General features: G+C 40.9%; 2 protein-coding genes across 3 annotated transcripts in view; one reads left to right on the plus strand and one right to left on the minus strand.

Annotated features, from left to right (window-relative positions):
- The window catches only part of AKR1D1 (aldo-keto reductase family 1 member D1), a 91953-nt gene extending 86135 nt beyond the window's left edge, over nucleotides 1-5818 (minus strand). The window contains exon 1 of the mRNA XM_058724149.1: nucleotides 5663-5818. Within this exon, the coding sequence (XP_058580132.1) occupies nucleotides 5663-5725 (63 nt within the window). The 5' untranslated portion in view covers nucleotides 5726-5818. The remainder of the gene's footprint in view (nucleotides 1-5662) is intronic.
- Nucleotides 5819-8059: 2241 nt separating this feature from the next.
- Nucleotides 8060-13300, plus strand: part of CREB3L2 (cAMP responsive element binding protein 3 like 2) — a 119337-nt gene continuing 114096 nt past the window's right edge. The window contains exon 1 of one of the 2 annotated variants that reach the window (XM_058724152.1): nucleotides 8060-8574. In XM_058724152.1, the coding sequence (XP_058580135.1) occupies nucleotides 8473-8574 (102 nt within the window). In that variant the 5' untranslated portion in view covers nucleotides 8060-8472. The remainder of the gene's footprint in view (nucleotides 8575-13300) is intronic. The other variant, XM_058724151.1, reaches the window with a different exon arrangement.

A 13300-nucleotide genomic window follows, 5' to 3' on the forward strand; every position in this document is an offset into this window, starting at 1 on the left:
CTTATGGATAAGCTGAAGAAATTATAGGACATGAAAAGAGAAAAATCAATAGGTTAATATTTATTGAATAATCAGATTGAAAGCATGTGGAAACATTGGGCTATGCCATCTTGAAAGGAGGGTTTTATTTTCATGATGTGGAAATCTGTCAAGTGCCCAATTCTGGATATAATTAGTCTTAATAATTAGGATGAAGGTATAGAAAACATGTAGTGCGAATTTGTAAATAGATCAGCAAATAGAAATATAGCAAATAATACCACAAAAAATCAGGAAGATATCGTGTTGGCTTATGTACTTGATTTTTTTAATGTTTACTATTTTGAGAAAGAGAGAGAGAGAGCGAGAGTATGCATGAGCAGGGGAGGGGCAGAGAGAGAGAGAGAGGGAGAGAGAATCCCAAGCAGGCTCCATGCTGTCAGCACAGAGCCCAATGTGGGGCTTGATACCCCAATGGTGACCTGAGCCGAAATCAACAGTTGGATGCTTAACTGACTAAGCCACCCAGGTGCCCTGTACTTGATTTTGGCTTTGGGAAACTATGACTTCCAGTTATTCAGGTGCCATTTATCTATCACAGGAGGTTCTGATTCAAGATGGCAATGTAGGGCAATCCCGAACTCATGTCCTCTCACAGACCCACTGAATTTACATATAGAATAATTTCTTCTGAAACAAACCCCAAACTAGTGAGTGACTCCTTTTTTTAATTTAATTAACTGTATTTTAATCTTCCTTTTCTTTTTTTATTGTTTTAATTTTGTTTAAATCCAAGTTAGTTAATATATAGTGTGATAATGGTTTCAGGAGTAGAATTTAGTGATTCATCACTTACATATAACAGCCAGTACTCATCCCAACAAGTACCCTCCTTAATGCCCATCACCCATTTAGATCATCCCCCCACCTAAATCCCCCCCAGAAACCCTTAGTTTTTTCTCTATATTTAAGAGTCTCTTATGGTTTGTTTCCCTATTTTTATTTTATTTTTCCTTCCCCCCTGCCCCCATGTTCATCTGCTTTGTTTCTTAAATTCCACATATGCGTGAAATCATATGATATTTATCTTTCTCTGGCTGACTTACCTCACTTAGCATAATACACTCTAGTTCCATCCACATTGTTGAAAATGGCAAAATTTCATTCTTTTTGATTGTTGAGTAATATTCCATGTGTATATATACCACATCTCCTTTATTCATCAGTTGATGGACATTTGGCTCTTTCCATATGTTGGCTATTGTAGATAATGCTGCTATAAACACGGTGGTGCATATGCCCTTTAGATCAGTATTTTTGTATCCTTTGGATAAATACCTAGTAGTGTAATTGCTTGGCCATAGGACAGCTCTATTTTTAATTTTTTGAGGAACCTCCATACTGTTTTCCAGAGTGGCTGCATCAGTTTGCATTCCCACCTAGCTGAGTGACTCCTATACATTAGGCAAATGAGAAAAAAACCTACATCAAAATGGGTAGAAGAGCAGTAAATGGCTACATTCAGAAATAAGAAAATCTCAACTAAACAACCTAACTTTATACCTGAAGGAATAAGAAAAAGAATAAAGGAAGCCAAAAGTTAGTAGAAGAAAGGAAATAACAAAGATCACAGTGGAAATAAATGAAATGGAGATTAAAAAAACAATAAAAGGGGTGCCTGGGTGGTTCAGTTGGGTAAGCATCTGACTTCAGCTCAGGTCATGAACTCACTGCTCATGAGTTCGAGCCTCACATCAGGCTCTGTGCTGACAGCTCATAGCCTGGAGCCTGCCTCAGATTCTGTCTATGTCTGTCTGCCACTCCCCTGCCCATGCTCGCTTTCTCTCTCTCTCTCTAATATAAATAAACATAAAAAAATTTTTAAAAACAATAGAAAAAAATCATAAATCTAAGAGCTATATTTTTAAAGAAAAAAAAAACTGGAATGCCTGCGTGGCTCAGTTGGTTAAGCATCTGACTCTTGACTTTGGCTAAGGTGATGATCTCACAGTTTGTGAGTTCGAGCCCCACATCAGGATCCATGCTGACAGCATGGAGTCTGCTTGGGATTCTCTCTCTCTGCCTCCCTCCCCACCTCTCTCAAAATAAATAAATAAACTTCAAATTAAAAAAAAAAATGACAAGCCTTTACCTAGACTCACCAAGAAAGAGAAAACTCAAATAAATACAATCAGAGATTAAAGAGGAAATGTTACAACTGATATCATAGGAATACAAAGGATCATAAGAGACTGCTGTGAACAGTTATATGCCAACAAATTGGAAAATCTAGAAGAAATGGATAAGTTCATAGAAACATACAACCTACCAAGACTGAATCATGAAGAAAGAGAAAATGTGAACAAATTACTAGTAAAGCAATTGAATCAGTTATCAAAAACCTCCCAACAAACAAAAGTCCAGGACCAGATGGCTTCATTGCTGAATTCTACCAAACAATTAAAGAAAAATTAATACCAACCCTTCCCAGGCTTTTCCAAAAGAATAGAAGAGGAGGGAATACTTACAAACTCATTTTATGAAGCCAGCATTACCTTGATTCCAAAACCAGATAAGGAAACAACAACAACAAAAAAAAAAAAAAAAAAGAAAGAAAGAAAGAAAAAAAAAGAAAGAAAGAAAGAGAAAAAAAGAAAAGAAAATTACATCCCTAATAAATATATATGCAAAACTCTTCTACAAAATATTAGCAAGCCAAATCCAACAATACATTAAAAGGATGATACACCATAATCAGGTGGAATTTATTCCAGGGATGCAAGGATGGTTCAATATCCACAAATTAATGTGATACGTCACATTAACAAAATGAAGGATAAAAATCTTATGATCATCTCAGTAGATGCAGAGAGAGCATTTGCTAAAATTCAACATCCATTTAATAAAAACCCTCCACAAAGTAGGTATAAAGGGAACATATCTCAACATAATAAAGTCTGTATATGACAAACCCATAGCCAACATCATACTCAATGGGGAAAAGCTGAAAGCTTTTCCTCTATGATCAGGAACAAGACAAGGAAGTCCATTCTTACCACTTTTATCCAATTTGTACTGGAAGTCCTAGCCAGAACAATTAGGCAAGAAAAAGAAATAAAAGGCATCCAGATAAGAAAGGAAGAAGTAAAACTGTCACCATTTGTACGTGACACAATATTATATATAGAAGACCCTAAAGACTTCACCAAAAAACTGTTAGAACTAATAAAAAAATTCAATATAGTTGCAGGATACAAAAATCCACATACAAAAATCTGTTGCATTTTTATACACTAATAATGAACTATCAGAAAGAGAAATTTAAAAAACAATTCCATTTGCAATTGCATCAAATGGGATTAACTACCTAGGAATAAATTTAACCAAGGAGGTGAAAGACCTGTAACTGAAAACTATAAGACACTGATGAAAGAAATTAATGAAAATGCAAATAAATGGAAAGATATTTCTTGTTTCATGATTGGGAGAATTAATATTGTTAAAATGTCCACATTATCCAAAGTAGTCTACAGATTCAGTGTAATCCCTGTCAAAATTCTAATGACACTTTTCACAGAAACAGAACAAACAATCCCAGTACAGACAAAAAAATTTTGAGAAAGCAGAACAACCTGGAGGCATCATGCTTCCCAATTTCAAACTGTCTTACAAAACTATAGTAATCAAAAGAGTATGGGTATTGGCATATAAACAGACAGATAGATCAATGCAATGAGATAGAGATCCCAGAAAGAAATCCATGCATATACAGTCAATTAATTTATAACAAAGGAACCAAGAATATACAAAGGGAAATGACAGTCTCTTGGATAAATGATGATATGAAAACTGGGCAGCCACATGCAAAAGAATGAAACAAAACCACAATTTTTTTTAATGTTTATTTTTGCGCACTAGAGAGAGAGCGAGGGAGGGGCAGAGAGAGAGGGAGACACAGAATCCAAAGCAGGCTCCAGGCTCTGAGCTGTCAGCACCAAGGCCGACACGGGGCTCAAACTCGTGAACGGTGAGATCATGACCTGAGCCAAAGTTGGACACTTAACCGACTGAACCACCCAGGCGCCCCAAAACAAAACCACTATCTTAAACCATACCCAAGAATGAACTCAAAAGGGAATAAAAACTTGAATGTAAGACCTGAAACCTGAAAAATCCTAGAAGAAAACAAAGGTGGTAAGCTCCTTGACATTGGTATTGGCAATAATTTTTTGGATTTGACACCAAAAGCAAAGGCAATGAAGGCAAAAGTAATAACTAAGTGGCGCTATATCACACCACAAAGCTTCTGTGCAGCAAAGGAAACCATCCTCAGAATGAAAAGGCAACCTACCAAATGGCATTAAATATTTGCAAATCATATATCTGATATGGGGTTAATATCCAAAATATATCAAGAACTCATATAACTCAACAGCATAACAACAAATAATCCAACTAAAAAATGGGCAGAGGATCTGAATAGAGATCTTTCCAAAGACATACAGATGGTCAGCAGTTACATAAAAATGTGTTCGACATCACTAATCATCAGGGAAAATGAAGAAGGGCAAATAAAAACCACTATAAGATATCACCTCACACATGTTAGAATGGCTATTAGAAAAAAGATAAGAAACAGTAAGTGTTGGTGAGGCTGTGCAGAAAAGGGAACCCCTGTGTAGTGTTGGTGGGAATGTAAATTGGTGCAGCCAATGTGGAAAACAGTTTGGAGGTTCCTCAAAAAATTAAAAATACACCTATCATATGGCCCAGCAATTCCACTTCTGGGTATTCATCTGAAGGAAATAAAACCACGAACTAGAAAAGATATCTGCAGCCCCATGATCATTGCAGCATTATGTACAATAGCAAGACACAAAAGCAACCTAAGTGTCCATCAGTGAATGAATGGATTTAGAAAATGTGGTATAAATACACAATGGAATATTATTCATCCATTAAAAAGAAGGAAATCTTGCCATTTCCAGCAACATGGATGGACTTTGAGGGCGTTAAGTGAAGTCAGTCAGGAAGAAAGACAAATCCTGTATGATCTCACTTATATGTGAGATATAAAAACAAAAACAAAAACAAAAACTGAATGTACAGATACAGAGAACAGACTGGAGATGGGGGGGTGGGGCATAATGGGTGAAGTGGGTCAAAAGGTATAAATTCCCTGGTTATAAAATAAAGAAGTCCAGAGAATATAATGTGCATCATGTTGACTATAACTACACATTGTGATGATCTTTTTGTAATATATGCAAATACCGAGTCATTATGTTGTATACCTGAAACTAATGAATTAATGTAATGTTTTATGTCAATTCTATCCCCCCCCAAAAAAAAACAAAGAAAGAAAAGAAAAAGAAAAAGACACAGGAGTAACTGCTGCTGCTTTTTAAGGATGCCAGAGAAACTGGGGGAAGGAAGGGGGAAGTCAACTCAATTGCTAAATCCTAAGAATGAGAGGGAAAGAGACAGACACAAAACCCAAGTGCAGAACAAGAAATATGAGGAAACATGAAACAAGGAGGGCTGGGAAAAAATCACCATTAGGGATTGTGACATTATTTTTGGAGTACAGGTAAATTTCATCAAACCTTTAGGGTACCAATTATTATATTACTTATTCCATGAAGAAAAACATAGTGGCTTAAAAACAACATATGTGTATTACCTCTCGTGTCCGTGGGTCTGGAATCTGCAGCTTAGCCCAGTCCTCTGGTTCAGAGTCTCTCATAATGCTGTAGTCATCTCTGGGTTCAACTTGGGAGAGGAACTGCTCCCAAAGTCACTCGTATGGTTATTAGCAGGATGTGGTTGCTCAAGGGTTATGGGACTCAGCGATTCAGTTTCTTGCTGGCTACCGGCTGGACGCCTCCCTCGGTTCCTTGCCATGTGGGCTTCTCCACTGGGCAGCTCCCAGCATGGCAGCTGGCTTTCCTTGGAGCAAGCTAGCAAGAGAGGAAGAGAGTACAAAGCAAGTGGGCAGTCAGAATCTTTCTTGGAAGCCATTACTTTTGCCATATTCTATTTGTTTCAAGGAAGTCCAGCCCACACTCAAGGGCAGGGAATTACACAAGGATATAAATACCAAGAAGCAGAATAATCGGAGCCAAGAAGCTGCCTACTACATGGGGCATAACCAGAGGCTGATTCTGTCACAAGCAGCAATATTTGACAGATAAATATTTGTATTCCACCATTAAGGAGGATGTACATGTTTCCTTCTTACTCATGTTGAGTGGTATGCTAAGAGGATGTGGGGAAGGAGGTAGCAGATTTAAAAATGAGAATTGGGGCACCTGGGTGGCTCAGTTGGTTAAGCGTCCGACTTCACTCAGGTCATGATCTCACAGTTCCTGAATTCGAGCCCCGCGTTGGACTCTGTGCTGACAGCTTGGAGCCTGGAGCCTGCTTCAGATTCTGTGTCTCCCTCTCTCTGCCCCTCACCTGCTCACACTCTGTCTCTCTCTGTCTCTCAAACATAAATAAACATTAAAAAACTTTTTTTTTTAATGAATCAAGGACGAAGGGAAAAACGAGAAAACTATTACACAAAGAAGGTGTATGCCCATAAACTAGAATTTCTATTCAAGTATTAAAATATTCTCAAAAGTCCCAGGAGACAGGACCGGACAAATGGAATAGTTTACATGACAATCTGCTGCTTAAAGACAACACAGAGTTCCAAGACCTTTGACTGACCCCACTCACCAAGAAATGCTTGCAAAGGAGAGGAGGAAGTACTCCCTAATACCTGAATGTACCATTGTGAGAAACTTCTAGAGACACTTGGCAGACCTCTTCATATTTAAAATGAGAAAACCAATTAAAAATACCAAAAACAAAATGAACAAACTATCTTTTCAGTGACTTTGTTTCCTTAAAAGGAGGAGTCTAAAAAGAGGAAGAAAAATCACAGTGTTGGGAGAAAATACTAGAATAGGCTCTCTCTTCCCTAATCTAGGCAGGTTGGTGATCTGGACCCTGCCCATCTCTCAGGCCTCCTCTCTCATCAGTCACTGAGGAAAATCTTGCTGCAGAAACTGGCTTCTCTGTCAGCAAAATACCAGCTCCTCCTCAAACCTCCTTTCCTTCAGGTCTGTGCTCAAATGTCACTTTCCCAGAAAGAACCCTGACGGCTATCTAAAATAGCATCGAACTGCCCCATCCTCTTACCTTGCTTTTATTTTTCTTTGTAGCAGTTACTACTTTCTGAAATTATATTATGGCTTTATTTTTTTTTATATGTTTGTTTTGTTTTGTTTGCCTGACTCTTCCACAGAGGTAAAAGGCTCTATGAATTCCAGGTCTTTAGCTCCTTGATCTTCAGGACCTGGAGAAGCAAGCCATTGGCTCTTATCAATAGTCTGCAGGGTGAATTGAAAGCAAAAAATAAGTGAAGCCCCTAAAAACAACATGTCAGGAGAAGAGCATAGCAGAAAGGGGGCTGAAAATGTGAACAGGCGATGACAATTTGCTAGAACTAAGCTAATACAAACTCGTGCACAATGGGGAATATTTATGTTTGTGTATAATATGTAACTCATTTTTTAAACAATCCAGACTCAAATGACCTAATCTATATTAAGAAAATATTTAAGACCGTATATAGATATTTAAGACAGCATATGAAATACTTAAGACAATATATAAATCGGCCCACACAGCAGCTCTCTTTTTCCAGGAGCGCGCGCTAACTTCTCGGTATTCTAAGCGAAGGTACTGAGTTCGCCCTCCCTCTTTTGTAAAATGTATTCTTGTCGCTATTTGATTGGCTGTTCCTCCTAGGTCCCCATTTGTTATTGGCTACAATGCCAGTCCATCACTCCCGGATTCAAGCACTCCATTGGCCCGCTGCCTTAGAGAGCTGTGGCTGGTTGCGCCCTGGCAGAAGGAGTTCCCCGGTGACGTCAAAGGCGGTCCCCGCCCACATTCCAAAGTCTGGGCAGAGACTTCCCGCTGCCCAGCCTTAAAGGCGGGACAGGGCGGAAAGCCAGACTTCTGATTGGGTAGATCGGACGAAGTGAGTATCCGACTGGTCACTGCCCTAGGTGGAGGTGGAGTCCGAGCTGGATCCTGGAGCCCAACTGAGAAGCTCTGGGGAGTCTCAAAGTTTGTGTCTGGAGCAGTAGTGGAAAGTGGGCTTACTGCGAAGGGATATTCTTAGGATGAGAGCTGATCTCCTGCCTTTATTTTGGATGCGCGCCCAGCTTTAACCCCTTCAGCCTTCAGCCAGATACCTGGGCAGCCTGTCTCTCCCCGACGATTCTCAAATTTCCGAGGACATAGGACAGGAACCCTTGGCCGTTCTCTCTCAGGCCGAGAACGTTTTCCGTTCCAAGTGCATAAGCCACACGCGCCCAGGCGCACACACGCACACACGCACACACCCCCTGCGGAGCCGGACCTCACCCTCTGCGGCGGCCCTGCCCGCTCCCCTCCTGCCCTCAGCATCCTCGGCCCAGCGTCCCTCGGACCAGCATGGAGGTGCTGGAGAGCGGGGAGCAGAGCGTCCTGCAGTGGGACCGCAAGCTGAGCGAGCTGTCAGAGCCTGGGGAAACCGAGGCTCTCATGTACCACACGGTGAGGACTCGGCGGGGTGGGGAAGGGGCGCCTTGCAAGGGGGAGGTGTGGTCATCAAAGGAACAGCTGGGGACGGGGACCTGGGAAGGAAGTATCTGGGAAGAGGCAGGTATGCCCAGAGTGAAGAGATCTAGGGAGAGGTGTGGTTTTTCTGTCTGAACAGATAGACGCGGGCAGCTGGCCCTTTTAAAGTTTTAATAATAGTAATGACAGTTTGTATTTCTTTAGCAATTTGTACACCCCCCCCCCCCCCGAGCCTTTTTCACATCTGTAATGTCATTTGCTCTCGCTGGAAGAACTGTAAAGCAGAAGGGGGAGGTACTGGAGAATAATATGCCACTGTTTAGTTTGCTATTAATTTTGTGGGAAGGTTTTTAAAAAAACTAAACAAAGAGGCATTTTCTTTCTTTCGCTGTCATATTCTCTCTTTCTTTACTTTCTTGGTTATATTCCTGTAAGTACGTGTGTGTGTGTGTGTGTGTGTGTGTGTGTGTGTGTGTGTGTTGGAAAGGCCCCTTTGACTTTAGGAGGGAGACTACTTTATTTGGTTTCTTGAACTGTACAGCCAAGAAGTCTGCTTCCTCTCTCTTCAGAGGAAAGATCAGCAGAGTCTGGAAAATCTGAGGCAGCTGCGTATTTCAAAAAAGCTTTGGAGAAGGTGGGACAGCTCACCAGTTCTTTGTTCAGCCTTATGCCTCCAGGACCCCTTTTGGGGATCGAAATGTCACAGAACACTGCACATTTTCTGAAAGTTTCCATTTCAAATCTTTGGTTCTTAAATTTGCAAAATGAAATTTGTTTTCCCACAGCCAGCAATGTTAATATGATTTTATGTGAGATCCCTTTGGGGTTTTTTTTGTGTTTTTTAAATGCAGAAGTTTGTAATGAGAGAGAGAGAGAGGCAGAGAGACAACACTAATGAGAAAATGAGAAGCTTGCCTGTCTCCCCTTCATGATTTCTTTTAAGGGGGTGGGTGCCAGGATATTTGAAACTTTTGCAAAATGGCCTCAGGCTCCACCTCCTTGGCCTTTGCCTCTGGCTGACGTTATTTTGGGAAAAGGGATGAGGGCCTCCCTGTGATTCCCACCAAAGCGTTTGTGGTGGGGCAGTGGCGGAGAATGGCTTGTTGAAAAAAATGCAGAGTGCCGGGCTGAGAAGGAGAGGCAGTTCACGCTGGGGCAAAAGCCAGATGTGTAGCGTGATCTGGGTTTTGCTCACTGAGCCTTCCCCCCCCCCCCCCCCCAGGAGACCACGTGGGTTGCCTTTGGCTCGGTGGCCCAGATGTGCTTCCTGTTGTCAGTGCAGAACTTACAGCACGTTGGCCTTCCAGTATCTTCTGATAATTGGGTGCTCCAGGTGTTAGCCATTTGCAGAGAGGCAGTTCTTGCCTTTTGTTCTAACACATGCTGTGAGCATGTCTCATCCAGCGGCTGTAATGCCACAGTTTTGGGGTTGTCTTTCAGCTGGTGGGATGAATTATGTACAGGCGTATGCGTTCCCTTTCAGCCCGTGACTTGCATTTGTGAGATCACAGGCCAGGATTTGAAATGCTACCTGTGACTTGACATGAACTCCAGACGGGACAGTTTGGACCGGCTCTAATTAAGATCTTTATGCACAGTTTCAGGGGTAGAGACCTTAACATTCCTTTTGGTATTAAGGGCTCAGCTTTTCTATGTCACGGTGATGAAGCAGTGATGTGTGATTATTTTTCTTCCAATTTTATTTTATTTTATTTATTAATTTTTCTAGTTTTATTTATTCTTTTAACGACTTTTAGCTCTAATACTTAGGGATGTATGCCTATTCTGGGCAGCTCACTCATACAAAATGCCACTCATCATTGCTACAAGTCCTTGCCCCTGTGTGTATGAATTAGTGTTGAAAGAGGTATTGGATTTAGTAGCACAGATGACTGGATTATATTCCTTCTAAACTAAGGGGAGTTTGGCAGAGATTTGAAAATAGATAACTTTCCCATCTGTTTCTTAAACTCTGTTGGGTATCCAGTTGCAGAACTGGTTATTATTACTGTTCGTCCAAAATGTGGAATGGCCTGACCTCCAGGTCTAAATAGGGATTTAGTTCCCACACGCATGATTGCTAATGCCCTGTTTTAGCAAACCTGTCACCTACCCGATTTTAAAAACATAGAAGGTTCACATTGCTTGAGGCTGGAGTGGTTAACGTCTCTGGCGCCTTCTGTGAGCCATCAGGGAGCAATGTTTTTCTCATTTGGTTATTGTAAAGAAGACTTCTTGGCTCAGAAGGACAAAGGCTTGGAGGGCGACAGGTTCAAAGTCTACAAAATAATGAAGTGCACGGATAGAACGAATATGGACTTGCTCATTCAATCCTGAGTTGTTACAGCTTTGGGCTTCCTCTTGAAGCGTAAAAAATTGTTCCCTTACAGATGACAAAATATTATTTTGGGCCAGTCACTAGTGCTTTTATGAACACTGTTTCTTCAAGAGTGTGTACAGGCTAAACGTGGGCTCAGAAAAGGTGGATCTAAAAAACGAGAAGTATGTCTCTTACGGTTTGAAATCATTGTGAGAAAACTTGTTCCTTTCCCCCAAAACCTGCCTGGGTGTTGGGCATTTCTAATACGTATGTTGTGTTCCTCTAAGATTCTGTGCAAATTACATTCCTGGAAATTCACTGTGGGATGTTGTAATTCAAAGAGCAAAACAGGCTGTAAACTTTATATTATATATATATAGTTTATATTCAGAAGGATGCTCAAGAAATAGATTATTGTTTCTGGCAAGGGGACCTGGGGACTGGAGGTCAAGGGAGGGAACAGGGGAGAGGGGGTTACTTACATACTATCCCTTTTGTACTGTTCTAATTTTTACCTCCTGAGTGTATTTAGAAAATGGAACTAAAGCTTACAGGCACCATGTAAAACTGGACTAGAGGTAATTTTAGCCTGAGTCTCCATAGGGGCAGAGGGGATCTGGTGCTCCATTAAAGCTCAACACCTCTCAAGTCAGTGGAGCCTTGGGTGAAGAGAGGAGGCAGGAATGCTTGGTGGAAAGGGACTCTCAGGGTGGAGGATTAATAGTGGGTTTGGGTGTGATAAATTTTATGATCTTGGTAACTTTCTTATATCTCGGTTTAACAATCTGGAAAATAGGGATTTTTTTTCAATTTTTGCAATGATTTTAATCTTTGTAAAAAATTATACGATGGGAACTACGAAGTCTTGGCAAAGATAATGACAGATGTTCTGCTTGTTTTCAATGCAATTCACGTAAATCCAGTACTTTGTAAGGTTCTTCAGTGGTTATGCACTAAAATTTTGTATCTCGTTGGTTCTTAAAATAAAACGACTGATTCCAGACAGTGGGAGGTAGAGAGTTAAGGGAATGTTCAACCTGCCTGGTGTCCGGATGTGAAGGCCATCTGGCTTCCTCTTCTATCCCTGAGTGCCGGGATGGAGTTGGCTGATCTCACAGGCTGGTGGTTTCCCCTTCCTCCTAGCTGGCCCAGCAACTGATGTGGCTCCAATGGGATATTGGAGCTTTTGGGCTGATGTTCCACCTTGGAGATAACTCCTATTGTTGGCCTGTGGCCAGGTCCTGAGGGGGAACCTGGGTCCCTGTGGCTTGAGAATATCATTCATTACTTATCACCTGATCTCCACAAACTGAATGATAACCGGTGAGTTCACGTAGAATTGCAAAGCAAACATACTTTGTCTTCAAGGCCCTCACTTCACCATTCTTTACCTTTGTTTTCAGGTTTTCCTCCCTTCTTAGACCCCAAGGACTCACTATAATGGTGTTCTGTTTCTAACTCCTCCTCTTAAATTTTGCTCTCATGAAAGATTTGATGAACTTATACTAAAAATTTAAATATTAGTAAGGCATAATATATGACCCCCTAAATGGGTGTTTACAATTACTTCAGCTCAAAAGGGTGAATCTGTAAATGGAGAACTTAAAGCAATATCCAGGTTGTACAGGAGGAATATTTGGGGAATAGAGGGAACTTTCACTATTCTTCCACTGTTCCATATATATGGCCCTTATTCATAGGGCAACCAGGTACATGTGTTGCTAATTTATCTACAATTTAACGGATTTTCATTGGCTTGGTGAAATTTCTTTGACCCATTATATTATTGTCTCTGAAATTGTTCTCATAGTGATAAAACAGGTTGGGGATGGGGAATTCAGGCACAGCCCTGAAGGATGAGACGGTGAGGCTGAGTTTTGTACTTGCCCTCTTTCTTTAATTTTTTTTTTTAACACTTATTTATTTTTGAGAGACAGAGAGAGACAGAGCATGAGCAGGGGAGGGGCAGAGAGAGAGGGAGACACAGAATCCAAAGCAGGCTCCAGGCTCCAAGCTGTCGGCACAGAGCCCAACGTGGGGCTCAAATCCACAAACCGCGAGTCGATGACCTGAGCCCAAATCGGACGCTCAACCCACTGAGCCACCCCATGTACTTGCCCTCTTTCTTGAAAGACCCCTGAGTAATAGTATTCTATGGAAGCAGGGAGGTCTGATGTGAATTTGCTCTTACAAGAGATACGAGATATTGTATGTAGATTAATAATTGATTAATAATTATAAAGTTTGCAGCTGTAACTAACTGAAAACTGATTCAGATTGCTTATACAATAAGTAAATTACTATGTCATGTTGTAAGAGTCCTAGAAGTATGGCTCCTTGTTTGGCTCATTTGGCGACTCCTTGGTATCATTGTGGTCCTAA

This window comes from Neofelis nebulosa, chromosome 4, assembly GCF_028018385.1.
Source record: "Neofelis nebulosa isolate mNeoNeb1 chromosome 4, mNeoNeb1.pri, whole genome shotgun sequence".
In the NCBI taxonomy this organism is placed as follows: Eukaryota; Metazoa; Chordata; class Mammalia; order Carnivora; family Felidae; genus Neofelis; species Neofelis nebulosa.